Source organism: Pinus tabuliformis, chromosome 3_1 (genome assembly GCF_031772625.1).
Source record: "Pinus tabuliformis cultivar Carrire ecotype Pingquan chromosome 3_1, CPIR1, whole genome shotgun sequence".
In the NCBI taxonomy this organism is placed as follows: domain Eukaryota; kingdom Viridiplantae; phylum Streptophyta; class Pinopsida; order Pinales; family Pinaceae; genus Pinus; species Pinus tabuliformis.
The window spans coordinates 875,843,953-875,864,436 of record NC_142301.1 but is presented as its reverse complement, the minus strand read 5'-3'; the positions used below and the strand labels follow the sequence as shown (position 1 = coordinate 875,864,436).

At 36.1% G+C, this 20,484-nt stretch overlaps 1 protein-coding gene across 2 annotated transcripts in view; it reads left to right on the top strand.

Annotated features, from left to right (window-relative positions):
* The first annotated feature begins 3,412 nt into the window (after positions 1–3,412).
* Positions 3,413–20,484, top strand: part of LOC149190380 (cytochrome b-c1 complex subunit 6-1, mitochondrial-like) — a 242,834-nt gene continuing 225,762 nt past the window's right edge. For both annotated transcript variants that reach the window (XM_089412132.1, XM_089412133.1), the window contains exons 1-3: positions 3,413–3,548; positions 3,693–3,756; positions 14,069–14,153. In XM_089412132.1, the coding sequence (XP_089268258.1) occupies positions 3,446–3,548; positions 3,693–3,756; positions 14,069–14,153 (252 nt within the window). In that variant the 5' untranslated portion in view covers positions 3,413–3,445. The remainder of the gene's footprint in view (positions 3,549–3,692; positions 3,757–14,068; positions 14,154–20,484) is intronic.

The window sequence follows — 20,484 nt, the reverse complement described above, 5'->3', positions numbered from 1 at the left end:
AGGCGTCCCCTTGAAGCCAAAACAGCTCTGAAACCAAATGTAGGTTTTAACCTCGTACATAAATTACCTGCATACGAATTATAAATCACAGAAAAATAAACAATGCGAGAGCATAACACATAAAACACATATACACAGAGATTTCCCCTGGATCCCAAAACCGGGACTACCAGCTTGATTTTTCATTATATTCCTTTCAATGTTACAATACATATTTATACATGCCGAAGCATCCAATACCATGGACCGAAAACCATCGTGTCCAAAACCAAGGACCGAAAACCATAGGTAGGTTCGCCCAACCTAATATAGGGTCCAAATTTTTTTTTCCCGGGGCGCTACCCCGGACCCCGTAGAGGGGGGCTACCCGCCCCCCTCAAACCCCCCGGTTCACTACGTGGGTTAGTCGTGGAAAGAATATAACACAACCCAACATTTTATGAAAGCATAAAAATGTTTGACCAATGGAATTAGTTTACTTTAGAAGACAGAGAAGAGTCTCTTGTTCAAGAGTCCTGGTTGCCCTTCTACAATATTTCTATAATAACATTGCCAAACATCTAAGAAAGCATATAAATGAAAGCAAGTAAATATTGTTTTCAGTTCAGTTCTTAGCTCATGGAGAAGAGTCTCTTGTTCAAGGGTCCTGATTGTCCTTCTCACATAAAAAATAGGTACTGAAAGGAAATCAACCTTCACATAACAAAACACACTTGCGGAAAGTAAACCACACCTGCATGAAAGGAAACGATAGAAATTAAACAATGTTACAGATGTATGCGAATTGTGGTTGATGGGGATCCATCCATTCCTCAATTAGCACACATGAACAACTATCATTCCTTAAGAATCAAGCAACATTCATAACTCATAATTGCAAGAAAATGATATTATTCATGTTGAATGAACAATCATAAATATGATGCTAATGAATAACTGACAACTGTTGGCTTCCTTTGAAGGATGCTCCTCCTATTTATACACGAATTAAGGATATATACTCAATAAATGTAGATCTCTTAAATATCTACTAGATCCACACTTGTCTCAACTTATCCCCAAATACTAGATACAAATCCCGTGACACATCAAGATCTCCATGATCTTTCTCCTTGGAATATGGTCCACCTCTAGTCGAAATTCAAATCTGTGCATTGAAGGCTACATAAGGGTTCCTTGGAAGCTTCCAAAAGACCTACACATGTCACCAAACTCAAGCCACTTTTAGGTATAAATAAATACATGTTATTTTCTAGTTTTTAATCATAAATTCAAATCTAAATACATGAAATTTTTAACTTTGGAAAATGTAAATGTGAACTCATGTAGTAATGATAATGTAGGGTTATGTAATGAAAATGTGATGGAATGAGGTGACAAAATGAGGATAAAGGTGAAAAATAGAGTGAAAGTGAATGTTAATTTGGTGGCCCAACAATCTTCAAATTCGAATATCCTACAATGACAACTTCGAAATCTCTACTCTACAACGATTCTAGCTCTGTTACCATGTAGAAATTAATGTGTAGATTCAAAACTGCTCATGAAATTTACTAAATCACAAGACTTGAAGCTACTCTACTCAACTACGGAAGTTAATTCACCATCTAAAACAAGAATCATAAACATGCAAAAGGAAACATCACACATGCACAAAGATTTATATAAGAGAAAACAACTACTAAAAACCCCTTACTATCTATATTGCATTACTCAAAGAATCCGGATAAATGCAATATGCTTGCTCAAGCTTGAGTTCAACTTGCACTTGTATCTTCTATCCTCTACCCCACTGACTGAATTTGGCCAACACTTAACTATTTTTCAAGCCCTCCACTCTCCTAATTTCTTGCGTTGTTCCCTTGGGAATTAGACCCCTATTAATTAGGAAATTCCCTCATCTGGATTGTGCAATTCCTTTAGGTCAATTCTCTGACTGCATGCACCACCTGTACAACTTGGAATAGTTTACAACTGATAATACATTGCCCTTGAACTCCAATCTCATCTGGGTAACTCAAATTCTCTGCATGCATGAGCTAATTTAGGCTGATTGATTAGTTATTTTGATGATCACTCAGTGTGGTTGAAGTTCCACTTTTACAACTTGACCTTCCACTAGTTCCTCCATCAATTAGAACTAGTTTAACTGACCATAACTCAATTTAACTGAATGAAATTGTTACAACTGAAATTAACTCAACCTAGCCTCCTAAAATTTAGGAACCCACTGCACACAACTGAACTTCATGCCCCTAACTCGAATTAATTGAGCTATACTCCTATTTTTTAGGAATCAACACAAGTGAACTTAACCTCAACTCATTAACTCGAATTAAGTGTTCTTAACTGAGCGACAAGTGCTATGTCACCTCAGTTAACTCCTCTAAGTTGTCTGCTAATATGGAATTTCAAATTTCCTTAATTTAATTAAGGCAAAAATCAAAATTGAGACTTTCTTGTTGCATTTTCAATACTCTTGAGTACTGTAAGTTTCTTTTTTGAACTATCATATTGGCGAGTTAGTGATATAGTGAGATAATGAACAAGCAAACAATGAAGGGGATGTTGATATGATTTTTCTCCTCCTTATTTTGTAATGTGTTAGGTGCACTTTTAGGACATGTATTTCATTCTTTTCCACAATAAAATATATGTTTTTTTCTTTAGAAAAACTATTTGAGATATGAATGCTGTAAGTCAATGCTTTTTGGCTTATCCATAGCTTTAGCAACTAAAACTACCCAAGGTTTGCTACGCTCAATCATAAAGGTGACTTTGTTGGTTAGAGTAGGTACCTAACCAAATGGTGGAGACATTTTGACATCAAATTTACTAAAATTTGCATCAATATCAAAGGGCAAAAAATTCATTGACACATAATTACCAATAATTTCTCCCAACAAATTAACATAATGCTTGCAAAGGCTATTGATTTAAAGAGATTCATTTAATTTAATACCAATGCAATGTAAATTATACATGATACCAATTTTGTATAAACAAGGAAAATTTTAGGGGCTAATATTCGTAGGTGGGCTACTTTTCCAAGCTTTTTCGAAAAAAAGAAAGATATTTGTCCATATTTTAGTAAAATTGTTTTACCTTAAAAATCACTAATATTTTATAGATGCTAATTAGATATATGAATATTGTTACAAAGATGCTACCAAACATTTTATAGTTTGCATACTAGAAATTAATAAAATTCACCAAAATTTATAAACTTAAACAAAAATTTCCATTTTTAATATTTTCCATTATAATTTTTTTTTATAACATATAGACTAAAAAAATAAAATATACTATTACAACTCACCTTAATGCAATTTCCACACCAGCATAGGGAAGAACTAATGTTATCTAATATGATAGTGTACAAACAACCAACACTGAATGATGAAAACTTGGGATGCAAATAATAATTTCGTAGTGAATAAACCTTATGAACCCCTATCTCAAAAACAAAAACGCTTTCAGCACTATAAAAACAAACACAAATTTCCAATCATTACTCGAAAAGAAGATACGACGACAACCCAAACCGAGTATGTAAATTCCACCATTAACGCAAATGGTGAATATCTGCACATTGACGCTTTTTAAGAAAAACAAGGCAAAGTTTAGAGATAAAAAGTTTGCCAAAGACTCTCGGTCTATACTGACTGGATGACTATTTGTTGTGTTTGAAGGCGCCGAGCCTGGACGGACCAATTCAGCACTTTGGGCGCACAACTCCTCTATTTCATCAATCATGTGAGTAACCGTATCAGATTATAAACAGCATCGGCAGTCTCGTGTACCCTGTTTATTCGTCCTCTGCTGTTTTTTTAATCATTCCCTTTTTTATTTGTTTGTGTTTAAGCGGGCTGCAACTCTTTTTCTTTAACGGTGATTTAAATTTTTGAATTAGTCCCAGGCACAAGTGTAAACCAATTTGGTAGGCGCGCGAATACCCTAATTCAAAGCACCTCGATTAGAATCTAGGTTGCAGATTTATCAATGTCATTTAGATCGGCCAATGGGGGCGTTGGTTCATTATTGAGGGTGATAGACTATTCTGATTGTGAAGGTTTGTCCTAGTATAATGGCATGGGTTTCAAAAGGCTGACTTTGACATACATATTACTAAAATGAGCTTGAAACGGTGAACCCCGAGACATGGGGATTTCCGAATGAAGTCCACTCTGTGCTGTCCAACTCTAACAGCGTTTCATGGAGCAAATAACACATATATTGGTTTGCATTAACGAACCATGTTGGAAGATGTCACATAAGAAATAGAACACGGAAACCTAAACTTTTGTGAGGCTCAGATATGAACCTTGATTATTATGAGTATTGGTTTATTGCACTAAGATAAGTGTGGTGCCTGGGTGGGGAAGATCATTTTGTGTCTATCTTAGTTAGTTTAGTTAGTGTTTAATGCTAAAAATAGTTCAATACACATTAGTGTAGATATATTTTAATTCTGGATCTTTCAAGTAATATTTTTAGATTTTTAATTTTTTTTGAGTGCTTAATAGATTTGGAGCTAAGATGAAGAGCTAGTTACCTAAATTGAGCTGGAATCATATTGAGTGGTAAGCCAATCCAAGAAACACAACATGTTCGCAAAACCTGCGTGTCCATACCCATGTGTTGGACATGTCACATGTTAAAACATGGGTTTGACACCTGTCCTGTTTTTTAATATGTGTGCGCCCTAGGGTGTCCCAAGGTGTCAGATATGCAAGGGGCCAAAATATAAGCCAGAAAAGACATTTCCTCCCCCCTTTTTTTCACTTTCAGCAACAGGAAAATGCTCTAATTTTGTGGAGGTGAAGATAAAAGATCAGATTTGAAGGGATTCTGGGAGATTTGAAGGCATTTTAACTTTTGAGATTGTCATTTTTTCTGATAGCAGCATTCTTCATTATTCATATCACAAAAATCATGGCTTAATCATTAAGGGCGCTGGTAATGTTAGGATATTCCAACACATAGGAAATAGTTAAGTATAACTTGGTCTAGTATAGAGTTAGGTAAAGTGTGTTTCTTTACTATGTACATTTTGTAACTTACAATCTGACAGTCACAATATGTAGTGATCCGACGGTTCATTCTCTCCTCGGTATTACCGACACTTGATTCGTGGCTTAACACCCAATTGGTCCATGATCTCTATTTAAAGAGCATTGAGGGTCATTTGTAGGGGAACCATCCATGAGAGAAGCTTATGTAAATTTTCATTTTATATTAATAAATTGTCTGAAGTGGCCGTGTTGGCTCAGGCCGTGGACTGTTTCCCTCTTTGAGGGTTTTAACCACGTCAAAAATATTGGTGTATTGATCTGTGATCTGTTTGTGAGCGGTGTCCTTTGGTGTTCTATCTGAGGAACTTACCCTGTAAATTCCTACAGGTAAAGGTCAAATGATAAGGAAGAATGTCAATATTGTGTTGTCGCTTTTCCTCCAACTCTGTCTACTTCTGTTACTGCTCCATCTGCTGCAAATGGAGTTACCAGTGCTATAAATACCCCATCCTATAATAGGACATCAAGTTCGAGAAAGAAAATATCAGCATCTTGTATCTACCAAATTTCATATTTTTCCATTGGCATTCCCACTCATAGTATCAGTATCTATGTAATACATTTTGATTTTAATGACATCAAATGACTCAATGAAGGAAAAACACTTTGTGGTTCAAACTTCATTCTTGAATACTCTAATTTCTTGAGTGTTTAATGAAGTGACTAATGGTCTCAATATTTTGTAAATTATTGAAAAGTTGGATTTCTATTGTCTATATCCAAATTTTTGTATTTGTAATTTTTAATATATATATATATTCCATGTAACAAGGCATTTCAATTTCCAGCTGGTAGACAAGGGTAAGATATTCTTCAAGACTCAAGGCCATACAACAACAAGATTTTGAAGCTGCTACAACAATGTACTTAATATAAGGCCCACATGTCACTTGCCAGAATTGAACCTGGGTGGGGAGGATAACAATGATTCATTCCCCAACCACCTAAGATTATATATATATATATATATATATAGCCCATGATATAGTAAGACAACCAGTTTAAGAAAAAAAACGTTGGTTATATTTAGTGTCTACCCAATTTTATATTTTTCGTTGGTATTCCTACCCATAATCTCAATATTTATGTAACACATTTTAGTTTGATTACATCAACTGACTCAATGAAAAAACTGCGCTTTATGTTTCCAACTTCATTCTTGAATTACTCTAATTTTTATGTTAAATAAAGTGACTAGTTGTATCAAATATTTTGTAATTTAAAAAAAAATGGAACTCTATAGTCTATATACATATTTTCTGTACTTCTAATTTTTGATATCTCTCATGGGTAGACACATAAAAGTGTCCAATAAGAGACACATTGACCCCAAAACAAAATACAAGGGATATATGTGTGTGAGAGACTTAGCTCCTAATTATTAGAGAGAGTGATTAGTTCATCCGGGGATCAGATCTGTAGTTCATAGGCTGAATAATTTGTCCTAGTTCAGTTTCTCATGCAATGCAATGGCTACTTTACTGGGATCAAGGGAGGTAGGTTTTTTTTTTCACTGTGAAGGGCTCTCAATTACAAGATACACAACTTATTTTTTTGAAAATTTTGCCAATCTAATTGAACAAGCTACCAAATGAAACTTATTTAATAACAAAATCATTCAATGGAATTTGAAGGAAACTGTGATGTCCTCTTCTACTTAATTTTGCCAATCTAATTGAACAAGCTACCAAATGAAACATATTTAATAACAAAATCATTCAATGGAATTTGAAGGAAACTGTGATGTCCTCTTCTACTTAATTTTGCCAATCTAATTGAACAAGCTACCAAATGAAACATATTTAATAACAAAATCATTCAATGGAATTTGAAGGAAACTGTGATGTCCTCTTCTACTTAATTTTGCCAATCTAATTGAACAAGCTACCAAATGAAACATATTTAATAACAAAATCATTCAATGGAATTTGAAGGAAACTGTGATGTCCTCTTCTACTTAAAGTGCCTTAATTTTGCCAATCTAATTGAACAAGCTACCAAATGAAACATATTTAATAACAAAATCATTCAATGTAATTTGAAGGAAACTGTGATGTCCTCTTCTACTTAAAGTGCCTAATGGAGGATGAAATAGATTATCTCATTCCATGAAGGATGAAATAGCTTATCTAATTCCATGGACTATAGTCAATTATAAAAGAGAAACTGATTATTCAATGTGGGTAACATGGGTAAATTGGGGTAATTGGAGAAAATTTGTGAAAACAAACCAAATTTGAAACAAAATAGAGAAAACTTATTAGCCATTCAAATTAACATGATGAGAAGAAACCCAAAAATGAATCTAAAAGAAAATCTTTTTTCTCATCATAATTTGTGAATATTTCTGTTTTATGAGCTAAGACTCTTGGAGAGTTTTAAGACCCCTTTCTGTTGTGTGAGCTGAAACTCTTAAAAAGATTTAAGACCCCTTTCTCTCTAATTGATATTTCTGTTTTGTGAACTAAGACTCTTTTAAGACCCATTTTGTTGTGTGAGCCGAGACTCTTAGAAATATTTAAGACCCCTTTCTTTCTAATTGGTTTTACCATTTAAGACCCCTTCTTTCTAATTGGTTTCAGTGGAGAAAGATTTCACCCTAGCCAATCCCTTCTCTCTTCTCTCTATTATGGTTGGCATAATTTTCTGAAGCATCTTCATCTAATTTTAGCAATCAAGGGAGGAATTTTGTGGATTGATTAGTCTAAGGAGCAATCCTGTGGCACTGAGGTTTGTCTAAGACAATTCCACGGTAATGACGGGGCATAAGTGAGCCCTTTTCATGGCAGGTAGAGTATGCTGACAGCAAAACAACCCTAATCCAAGACATGCAGAGGAGGTTCCCTGTAACAACGAGATTATTTGAGGGCTAATACCGTGGTCTGTGGCAACGACGCTTTTGAAAGTGATTTCTCTGTGGCAAACGAAGTCATTCAAGGCAGCGAAGCTTCCTACCTGAGGCAGCGAGGGCCTTTGAGGACGTTTCTCCGAGTTGTTCTCGCAGTGAAGGTTTATTCTGTGGTTGCGAGCCACGTCTAAGGGTTTTGTAGTGGCAGTGGCTCCTCACTGAATCACACTTGAGGCAATGAAGTGAAGGCCTAGCTGGAAAAAGGGGATAGGGCAAGCAACTTGCCATTTTGGGACAACAACAGGGTTCGTCACGGCTCTTTGACGATAACAGAGCAGCAGGGCAGCAGAGTTGTGAAGGCAAGCTGAGCAGTGACGGGAAGGACTAGTAAGCTAGTTAGTTGTGTTGTTGTTAGGTTAATTTGTATTGTGATCCATGTAAAAAGAGTGCTATTGTTTCTTAATTGTTGAGTTCTGTATAACAAACTCTGCTAGTGTAATAGCCCTGGGAAGTGAATCTTGTTAGAGCAAACAATGCGCAGCGGAAATTTTAAAAAACATACATAGCACATAAGAAACATAACACAAAGATTTAACGTGGTTCACCCAACCAATCTGGGCTACATCCACCAAGGTCCAAAACAGAGGCATCGGCAATCTTATTATTCAACAGGAGATTACAACAATTTAATTCTTCACACATACTCTCAGCTCACCCTATTCTCTACTCTCTTATCCTCTACGGGCTTACATTTCTTATAGCTGGAGTATAAAACTAAATCATAAGTTCTCTCACAACAAATATAGGATGCATTAACTCCTCCTCAAGAATAATGGAGCTAATATAGCAACAAATCCTATTGTTGTCACCTACATGAAATTTTTGCCAAATTAAATAAAACAGAAAATCTCAACAATCTCCACCTTGACAACAATTAGCCTGATACCCTGTTCATTTATTATTTTATCTTTTCTGCAAGCCAAGAGAAGCCAGACACCAACGTAGCTTCTCTAACAAAACTGGTTTCGTGAACATGTCTGCACAGTTTTCCTTCGTATGCACTTTTTCAAGAGATACACCCCTTTCAGTGATAACCTGTCTTACAAAATGGTACTTGATAGGTATATGCTTTGATTTACTATGATAGGCCGGATTCTTAGCCAAATGAATTGCACTTTGACTATCACAAAATAACTTGATGTTGTCCTGTAACCTACCAAACTCACCAAACAAACCTTTCAACCAAACCGCTTCTTTGCAAGAATGTGAAGCAGCTATGTATTCTTCTTCAGTAGTGGATAAAGCAACAATATTCTGTAGCTTTGACATTCAGCTAATAGCTCCACCTGCATGTGTAAAGACATATCCTGAAGTTGACCTTCTCTTATCCAAATCACCTGCAAAATCGGAATCAACATGTCCGCAAACAAATTCACTACTTCTGTTATAAGTGATACAATAATCACTTGTGCCTCTCAAATACCGAAGCACCCATTTCACTGCTGACCAGTGTTCTTTTCCTGGATTTTCCATATACCTGCTGACAACCCCAACTGCATGTGAAATATCTGGTCGAGTACAAACCATCGCATACATCAAACAACCTACTACATTGGCATATGGAATTCGAGACATATATTCCTTTTCTTCATTTGTATTAGGACATAAACTTGAAGAAAGCTTAAAATGGGAAGCTAAAGGGACTGAAACAGGCTTCACATTGTTCATACCAAAGCTTAAGAATATTTTCTCAATATACTTCTGTTGTGATAGCCATAGCTTACCATTGCTCCTGTCTCTGAAAATCTCCATGCCCAAAATCTGTCTTGCTACTCCTAGATCTTTCATATCAAATGTCCTAGCCATCTGAGCCTTTAACTTGTTGATCTCTATTATGCTTTTGCTTGCTAAAAGCATATCATCAACATACAACACTAAGATAATGAACATGCCATTACTTAATTTCTTAAAGTAAACACAATGATCATATTCACTTCTTATATAATTTTGACTCAACATGAAAGAATCAAATTTCTTGTACCATTGTCGAGGCGATTGCTTCAGATCATACAATGATTTCTTGAGTCTGCAGACAAATTTCTTGTTGCGATTTTGAACAAACCCTTCCGGTTGTTCCATGTAAATCTCGTCATCTAAATCTCCATGTAAAAATGCAGTTTTAACATCTAGTTGCTATAATTCTAAATCAAGTAGAGCAACTAACACTAATACAATTCGAATTGAAACAATTTTTACAACTGGTGAAAATATCTCATGAAAATCAATGCCTGCTTTCTGAGAAAAACCTTTTGCGACCAGCGTTGCTTTGTACTTGTCCTTTGTATCATCAACACCCCTTTTCAATTTGTAAACCCATTTACATCCCATAGTTTTTCTGTCTTTAGGAAGTTCTACCAGATCCCATGTGTCATTCTTGTCTAATGCCATCATCTCGTCCTTCATAGCTTCTTTCCACTTCTCACTTTTAGAACCTTCTACAGCTTCCTGATAGCACAAAGGTTCATCATCGTTAGTAGTTAAAGCAACTGAAGTAACATAATCATCATACCTTTTAGGAGGACGTTTAATTCTTGTGGACCTCCTTAAAGATGTTTCTGGTACTTCCACAATTTGCTGATTATTATCTGTAGGAACTTCATCATGATCTGCATCTGAAACATGTTCATGATCTACATCTGAAACTTGTTCATGATTTGCATCTGAAACTTGTTCATGACTTGCATCTGAACCATGTTCATATTGATTATCATCAGTTTTTGAACTGGTTTCAAACTGGATGTGTTGAAGCTTAGATACATTATCCTGTTTCAATTTATTATCTACATCTGAATTTTCAAGTGAGGATTCATTAAATTTAACATCTTTGTTAATGATGATCTTGTGAGTAGTAGGATCCCACAATCTGTATCCCTTAGTCCCATCACCATATCCAACAAAGATATATCTTTTTGATTTAGGATCTAATTTAGAACGCTGATGTTTTGGAACTAGAGCATATGCATCACAACCAAAAACTTTTAGTTTAGAATAATCACAAGGATGACCTTTCCATACCTCTTGAGGAATTTTGCATCCTATTGTAGTTGATGGTGATCGATTTATCAAATAGCAAGCTTTAGAAACTGCTTCTGTCCACAATTCCTTCTGCAAATTGGCGTTACTAAGCATACTTCTTGCTCTCTCTAAAAGAGTCATGTTCATGTGTTCAGCAACTCCATTTTGCTGAGGAGTATATATAGTGGTTTTATGTCTTTCGATCCCAACTTCCTTGCAATAATTATCAAATTCCTTTGAAGTAAACTCACCACCATTGTCAGTTCTTAAACATTTAATGGTTCTTCCAGTGATGTTTTCAACTAATGCTCTAAACTGTTTGAAAACTGTAAACACATCAGACTTCTTCTTTAACATGTAGACCCACACTTTTCTAGAGAAATCATTAATAAAAGATACAAAATATGACGATCCTCCATATGAGGTTATAGGAGATGGACCCCAAACATTAGAATGGATATAATCAAGGATTCTCTTACTATATGTTTTCCAGTTTTAAACTTCTGCTTGCTTTGTTTCCCAAATAGACAATGTTTGCAGAAATCTAACTTAACAGACTTTAAATTAGGAAGTAACTTACGATCAGATAAAATCTTTAAACCTCTTTCGCTCATATGGCCCAACCTTTGATGCCATAAACGAATAGAATTACTGTTGTTTTCAGACATTGTAGAGACATGATCTAACTCTGTTCTTCCTTCTAACTGGAAAAGATTTCCAACCTTCTTTGCTTTCATTACTAGTAAAACTCCTTTATAAACTTTCATTACTCCACCTTGAATAAAGGTTTTATATTCATTAGTGTCTAGTACTCCCAATGAGATGAGGTTTTTCCTTAGTTCAGGTACACGTCTTACATCAGTTAGAATTTTATTTGTCCCATCAAACATTTTAAGCTGGATACTTCCAATTCCCACAATGTTACATGTGACATCATTTCCCATGTAAACTACTCCATCATTGATTAGTTTATAAGTTTTAAACCATTCTCTATGAATACACATGTGATTTGATGCACCAGAATCTAATAGCCAATGTTGATCATGATTAGACAAATCAACTGATAACACTTCATCACTCATACCTATCTTGGGGTCGTTTTCTAGGCGAAAGGGGTCTTAAGGGGTCTTGAGGGGTCGTTTCCCTAGAAAAAAATCGCAAATTTTTCTTATGAAACAAAATAAATTCGTAATTTATAATATTTGTTGACGGCCGGGAAGGGTTTACGTTATGTTCAATTCACATTTCATTTTTTGTTTTCTCCTTTGTTGAACTGAACATTGTTGCCATCACCAAGCAACCTTCTTTTTGCTCCTTTGTTGAACTGAACATTGTTGCCATCACCAAGCAACCTTCTTTTTGCTCCTTTGTTGAACGGATTACCTTGAGCAATTATGCTCATTTATCTTTTGATATGTTCTTATGTTATTTTGACTCTTTAAAATTAAAATTTTTGACTCTTGATGTATCAGACTTGACTTTTATAATTTTATTTCAATATTCAATATTCAATGTTCATAGTTGGAAGTGGAACATCAATATGGTTTAAAGTTTAAACATTTATAATTTTATAATTTATTTTCATTGTGCATTGTTAGTAAGTTAGTAGACTAGTAGTTACACTATAAAGTTACAAACTTACTTGTATGATGTATGATTATAATTTATATGATAATGATATCAATGATCATGCTTTTCGTTTTAAATTTGTTTCAGTTATATGATTCATCGATTTATATTTTATATTTATAAGTTTGTAAGACCCCGACGTCCCCCCATGTTTCCTAAAAATTGGTGGGGAGCTTTTGCATGGGCCGCTCCTACGTATCCCCGCTCCCTCGCCTCCTTGTCCCGGAAACTTGGTGCAACATTGGTAAATAGCATTCCAAAGCTAAAATAGAATGGTGGACACGTCAAAAAGAGAATGGTGGGCTACCATCTAAACAAAGCAATAACCATTCAAAGTTGGGTGCACCTCCCTAGGCCACAAGTAACAAGAATGAGGCCCACTTATGTGCTTAGGAAGGTTCCTTATGTGGTGTGCTCTGGTTCTAAGCATAGTAACCCCTCCAAAGACCAGATTTACCATAATTATTAGCCCACCATAAACTCAAGACAAATGAAGTTAAAGGACTATAAAATTAGGACTATAAAATTACAGGTAAAGGCTCGAGTGGAGGGAGCTCATCAAGGCCAATAATATCAATCAGGAAATCCACAAAAAGTGTGAGGAAGCTTCCTCCACATGTGCACCCCAAGTCAAAGTCAGAAGGAAATCTAAAGGCTTATGTGTCTTAGGCTCTCCAAATATATTGAGTGCATTTCATGTGGGACCCGCCAAGAACCCTTTAGAAGCTGACAGTGGATTTGGACCCTGAAAAATCAAATTTTCAGAATGACTTGAAATTTGCCATTGATCATTGATGCTTTTTGCCATACTGGGTCCTCAAAAATATGACCAACCTGCTGAAAATAAAGTGCTAAAAAGAGACCAAAATTTTATGGTCTTGGAATCTAATAAATTTTGAACCATGAACAAATCTCCATAATGGGTCTCCAAAAATGTAATTCATTTCCGAAAAGGGCCAAGTTTCAAAAAATCGAATTTTTTCTTGAAAATATAAACGTTCTAAACGTTGGAACTTCTCTGGTTTGCCCCAGATTTGAACCCTATGCATATTTTAAAAAAAGGTCTCATCAAATATATTATCAGATCCAGAAAATGATGTCTGATTCATAATATGTTGTGATCTATCATCTGGTTCATACATAGTATGTTGTATGCTGTGTTATTTCTATTCTTTTCTTTCATGGTGGGATTTGCTCTCCGTGAGTTACAGGCCCTTTTTACTCTTTGCATGTAAAGAGTCAAAAGTCAAGATAATGCAAATTTGATGTATGAGTCTGAAACTTGGTCTACATCAACGGATGCTTGTCTTTTGATTATTAGTCTGAATGTCTTCAATCCATTGTTTATTTGCTGACAAAGTGAATTATATTTTCCTAAATGTTTTCTTGAAAGTGTGTTATGTTAATGATTTGGTACTGGGCTTGTGCAATTGGATTTCAGGTCAGACATAGAACCTGTTGATCCTAAAGCATGCATTGAGGAGTCCTGCAAGTCAAGTTGTGTGAAGCCACTTTTTCAATATCAGGTGATGCAATTTTATTCCTCAGATACAGATTCAGGGAATTTTACTCAAAATGGATACAAGTGTGACCATACAACATTATCTTTCTTTTCAATAATTTCTTTTCTTCCATCAAATTAATTAGAGGACTCAAAATGCCATTAAGCAAGTATTACATTTTTCTGAAAACTAGATTGTTTGTCGGTGCACACAACTGGATTCTTGTTGCTCTAAATTGTAGTTTTCGTCTATGTACTCTATAAATTCTCAAAACAGTTTCTGGTGCATTGCTTTATTGCTCTGGCACTGCACAAGGCACTGCTCAAACTTCCCAGCTATTGCTAAGAAGACTGGAACTTGTTTTTGTGTGTTTCTTTTCCTTTGGCTCGCATAATTGTGTATTTTTTTCTATCTTCTGAACATTTCAACGAGTTTGACAATTACATGATTGTTGACACATAAGATGCATTCTATGTAGTAACGAATGCCAAAATGAAGGTTGTTCAAGTGGCTATTGTTATTTAATATTTAGAAAGGCGTTCACATTCTCTGGGTTCCATTCTGAGAGTGTTTCAATCACTGCTGTCTGGGAGTGTTTAAAACATCATCCTATTGTTTTGGCATGATTTCAGGAATAAATGGGTAAACCTGTGTTCCTTTGTATCTGAGGATTTTTACATATAAATAAACCATTTCATGCTATATTGCTGGCCTGTTACCAGCACTCCCATTATTCATTTAGGTGTGTGAGGGTGAGGTAATAATCTCACCTCACCCTCACACACCTAAGTGAAGAATGGGGGTGCTGGTAACAGGCCAGTCCTCTTGGAGCTCTCCCATTCTTCCCCTGAATCTCTGGATGAAGACAGATCGACCGACAGCTGCATAGGTAGCTGGTAACCCCAAACAACATGAAGCAATTTGATCCCGAGACCTCTGTGGACATAACATGAGAGCAGCTAAGATTCGAGCTAACCATTAGGGCTTTTTCATGCTAGATATGTTACCATAGATGTATGTAAGTTCATTTTGACTTTTATTAGAAATATAAATATTCCTTTCTTGTTTTGGAACAAGCTTAGGCCATGTGTGACAGCCTAGGTTGCACGAAACGAGGAAACGGGTACGAGTTTCTGAAACGGGCATGGGTACGAAACATGACCCCCCCCAAATTTTGGAAACTGGGAAACACTATATATATATATATATATATATATATTATAGGACATTTAAGAAATATGTGCAATCATAAAGCATATATGATACATTCTAACTTATAACATTATGATTAAATTGTCAATTGTCAATGCATAAACTATAAGTCTCTAAATTTACAGCACATTTACTCATGAATGATCACATAATGAAAATAGCAATATCCAAAATCAGCCACGAGAAATTTCTAATTTCTTGTCTCGTGCTTGATTGGGAGTCTCCTCCTACATAGTTGAAAGACCTTAGTGCTCTTGATTAAATACAAGTTCCATACCCTAGTACCCTACGTGCTCTTGATTATTGGGAGTCTCCCCTACATAAAAGGCTTGGTTCTCTTGATTAAATACAAGTTCCATACCCTTGTACATGACAAAATCTGATGGAAACATTGCAATCCCCCCCAACCCTGAAATCCTAAAAAACATACAAGTCTTCTGGATTTTGAGTGAGATCTAAAATTATACTTTCTCCATATGAAATCGAATGAAGGCGAAACCACTCTCAAACATCCCGAGTCATTTCATGGTAATGTTAAAAATTTAAGTAAAAGGATGAAAATGAAAAATAAAGGAGAATCTCACTTCTACTCAAACATTACCATGTACTGCATATGAACACTAGGGCCATAGGCTTGAACATTAGGCTGCCCCACTAAAAAAATCCTCTTTCTTATAACTTGAGAGGCATCTAGAAGCATCCAGAAGATATTTTAGTCGCCCAATAAAAAATTAGAAGCGAAAAAATATAAAAGAAAATACAAGAAAAAATCAAGTTAGAAGAGGATCTGACAACCTTGATTTATATTTTATAATGAAATATGGTGTATAAGTAAAACAAATCCTAGGAAACATTTCCACAAGAAAACAATTAGCAAGGTTGTAGTCTCTAACAACTATTCTAGCTTAGTCTCGAGGGTTAAGCCCAATTGGTCGAGTTCCCGTTGCTAAAGCACCTTGCCAATGGGAGGTCACGGGGTCAATTCTCCTCGATGCTCTTAGGGTTAGTTTCTGCTAATAAGCGTGCAGGATGTGATCCCTTCAGGTCGATCTGCCTGGATATTTCTTTGATGATGAAAAAAATCTATGCGAACTGTACTTCATACTCTTTAACCCAGACTTTGCATAAATCACACCTGAATTCTTATGATTTTCGGTTAAAATGCTATGATTGTCAATAGTTGATCCTCAATGTACTTAGGCTATTGGCCACTATAAGTTGGTTAGCCTACATTGTTTCTATGGTACTCTTTTTGGAGATTTATTCTCAAATGCCTCTTGCATCTCAATGTTGCTTCTTTTGTATCTCTAAAGTGTTTGGAATAAATTTAGTCTCTTCTAGGGAAAGCTATTTTGATTGGAGGTTTACCCTCTATTGAGTTTCTAGTGCAATCCAAACTAGTACAATTTTTCGATTTGATAACTACTTCTAATGATACAATTTGACTTCTTTATAACATTCCAATCATCAAGTAGTTATACATGAAAAATTGCAACCATAACAATAGAGCAGCAGTAAAGATCACAATAAACAATAAGACAAGAGACACCAGAAATTTGGCCAGCGGCCATGGCAAAACCCAACAAATCTTTCCTTATGAGAGAGAATTTCTTTCTTCAAAAGGTACATCAGAATATTCAATCAAAACATCAATCTTTGATCTCAATGTTTTGCCAAGTCAAAACTAGACAAGGGAGAGAGAGATAGTCAATGTTGGTTTATAATCAAAGTCTGCAATAGAGGGGCCTAAGTGCCACAGTCCTTCACTTTCCCATAGAGACAATGAGTCAGAGAAGCTCGCATACCATATAGATAAGTGCCACATAGAAGCTCACGTACCATTGAGATGAGTGGAGATGAGTGCCACATAGAAGCTCACATACCATAGAGATAAGTGCCACAGAGAAGCTCGCATGTCACAAAGATAAGTGCGACAGGGAAGCTCGCATTCTACAGAGATAAGTGCGATAAAGAAGCTTGCATACCATAAAGATAAGTGCCATAAAGAAGCTCGCATACCATAGAAATAAGATGCCTCAGTCAACTCACAAATGCCTCAAATCAGAGATGCGAAATCTGCCTTGAAGGAGATCAAATAGGCTTAATATATAGTTATTTGTCCAAGTGAAAAGATGTGTCTCTTGGGCAAGCCGACATGATCTAGGAGGGTCGACTTGGACACTTTGTGGGCTAATAAACCAATTATTTTAAATTCAAATTTTCTCTTTTTGATTTTGCTAATGAAAAGACCGAACACAACTACCAATTTTCAACACTCCCTCTTGGCTAGGGAGGTATTTTTCACTCTCTCTCTCAATATCAATCTCCCCGTCCAACCCATAGGTCTTTCAGCCACAACCCAAAGGAGAGATCAGATGTACAAGTCTCTCTCTCTTTCAAGATCAATCTCCATGACCAATCCATAGGTCTCTCAGCAACTTCCCAAGGGAGAGATCAAATGTACAAGTCTCATCATAAGGAAAGATACATAGCATCAAAGTCATCCCATAAGCCAAAACCCAATGGCATCAAGGTCAGTGCCCAATTGACCAATGGGATCAACCGATATATTTATGAGGCCAAACTCTCCAACCATATGCAATGGTTTCTTAGTCAAGCTCAATGACCCAAGAGAGTATACACAGGGTCCATCTCCCTGACCTTAAACAAAGATATCTCGGTCCACGACCCAAGGGAGGAATCCTTATCTTGACATCAATCTCCTCAACTATATAGTCCCTCAGTCCACGAACCAAGGGAGAGAACTCATCCTTCCCAACCAAACTCATTGGCCTCTTAGTCAACGACCTAAGGAAGGGAACTCAAGATCAATTTCCCTGACCAATCCATTGGTCTCTCGGTAACTACCTAAGGGAGAGATCACGAAATCAGTGTCCCTGACCAAACTCCTTGGTCTCTCAGTCATCATGACCCAAGGGATCACTTCATGCCTCAGAACCAAGCTCCCTAACCAAACTTACTGGCCTCTTGGTCAATTGACCTAAGGGAGTGATAATATTCCTAACCATATGGTCTCTCAGCTACAACCCAAGGAAGATTCATGATGCTATACATTCAAAGTTCTCTCTCTCCAATAGAGGGATTCTTAATCATTCCAAGCTTTTCTCATAAGCAAACAAACTTCATCTGGGATAGTGGATTTTATCAAAACATCAACAACCTGCTCATCAATAGAAATGTATTCGAGCCTCACAACCCTTATTTGGACAACATCCCGGGTACAAATCTTATTATGCTTCGACTTGACCATGAAGAACAAGATTCTCAGAAAGCTTTACACCACTTTGATTATCACAATATACAATAGTTGATTCCAACACTTGATCGAACAAACCAACAAATAGCTTATGAAGCTACACAGATTCACAACAAGTTGAACATGCACTATATACTTAGCAGTTAGCTTCAACTGCACTAAGAGCAACAAAAGTTTGCTTCTTACTTGATCATGAAATCATAGCAGATGCCAGAGCCCAAGCCAAAAGAAGAAACTAGAAGTGCTCTTTCTATCATCAGTGCATCCAACCCAATCAACATTAGTAGAACCATGCAACTTCCATATTAGAAACATATCTCAAATCATAATCAATGGTGCCATGCCGATATCTCAATATTTGCTGCAACCTAATGCACATGTTGGGGCTGAACCAAGAATTGGCTCAACATAACAGATATAAGATCTTGTGTTCATCAGATAGTTCAACAAGCCAATCAATTTGCAATACACAGAGGGATCAACTATATTAGAAACACAATCTCGCAGCTTCTTCAAATTTGTCATCACGAGAGTGTCCATGAACTCATAGTCCATCATGCCAAACTTCTAAAGGATCTCAACAAATATTTCATCAGTCTTCTAATCTTAGGTAGTCATGCAGTAGATCAAGATCCTTTTATCATCTCCCTCTTACAATGGACAAAGAGGTCCTTAGCCCTAATCATGGGCTCATCTTCAACAACGAATCAATATCGCTACAAATAGCCATCAACCATGCACGAGGTGTCTATCTTCATATTCTTCTCCCTCTTACTGAGTTAATCCCTCGCTTGGCACTTCCAACCATCTTCCATTTGGAAGTCACAGCTGAATTCTTTTTGTCATAGATCCAAACAAGCTTTAATCTGGATGATTTGTCTACTCCCTCTAAGTCCAGGGATCATCTAATAATATCTTCTCAACACGAGTCTTCTTGTCACAAGTTTTGTTCTTCCAATCTCTTCATTTATTGCCACAGCCTTGTCAGGCTTCAACATGTACCTACAATCTGCACTCGCAGGCCAAGGAAGAACAAATGCAACCAAACAAGATATACAAGGACACGAAGAATAGCAATAACATTAATGATTTAAAATAAGAGAGATACAAGATACTTATCTTTTGAGAACATGTCAGCTCCCTCTTGAACTTTAGCCTTCTTGCAAATCGACCTTGTCCACATCATTATCATGAGGTTCTTCTTTGATGGATTTAGGGTTGCTTCTATCAGCAGAAGCAATCAATTTCTTACTCAAGTCTTGTTGCTTGCTAGTGTTTACAAACCCTATATCTTCAATTATTAGAATTAATGATGATCCTTTGATCTAATCAAAATCAAGAAGCCTTTCAATTTATTATCCAAGTCTTGTTGCTTGCTAGGGTTTACAAACCCTACATTTTCAATTATTAGCATTAATGATGATTCTTTGATCTAATCAAATCAAGAAACCTTTCATAAATCATTATAACAATAGCAACATCTGCTTCCTGAAAACTTGTAATGAATTTTCATCATCCAGATCTTAGCTTTTTACTATAAAATTCATGCAATTGCTTAATATATCAAGAGAGAGACTCAGGTATTCAAGGCTTGACATCTTCAGATTTAGCAGGATTTTCAAAGAAGGTAAATGAGGTGACTTTGCTTTCAATGATATATGATGAGAGCTCATCTTCTTCCAGGCCTTGTTCAAGCCTTCAAAGTAATGTCCTGCCTTCATGCAACTTTCCAATAAAAGTCACACGATTCCTTCTATTTTAGCAGTCATGTATTCTAGCTTAGACAAGTTCCTCAATCAAGTAGACTTTGCTCCAACTGTAATTCAATCTTGAAGAGGCATTTGACCTTTTTTTTCATTTCATCAA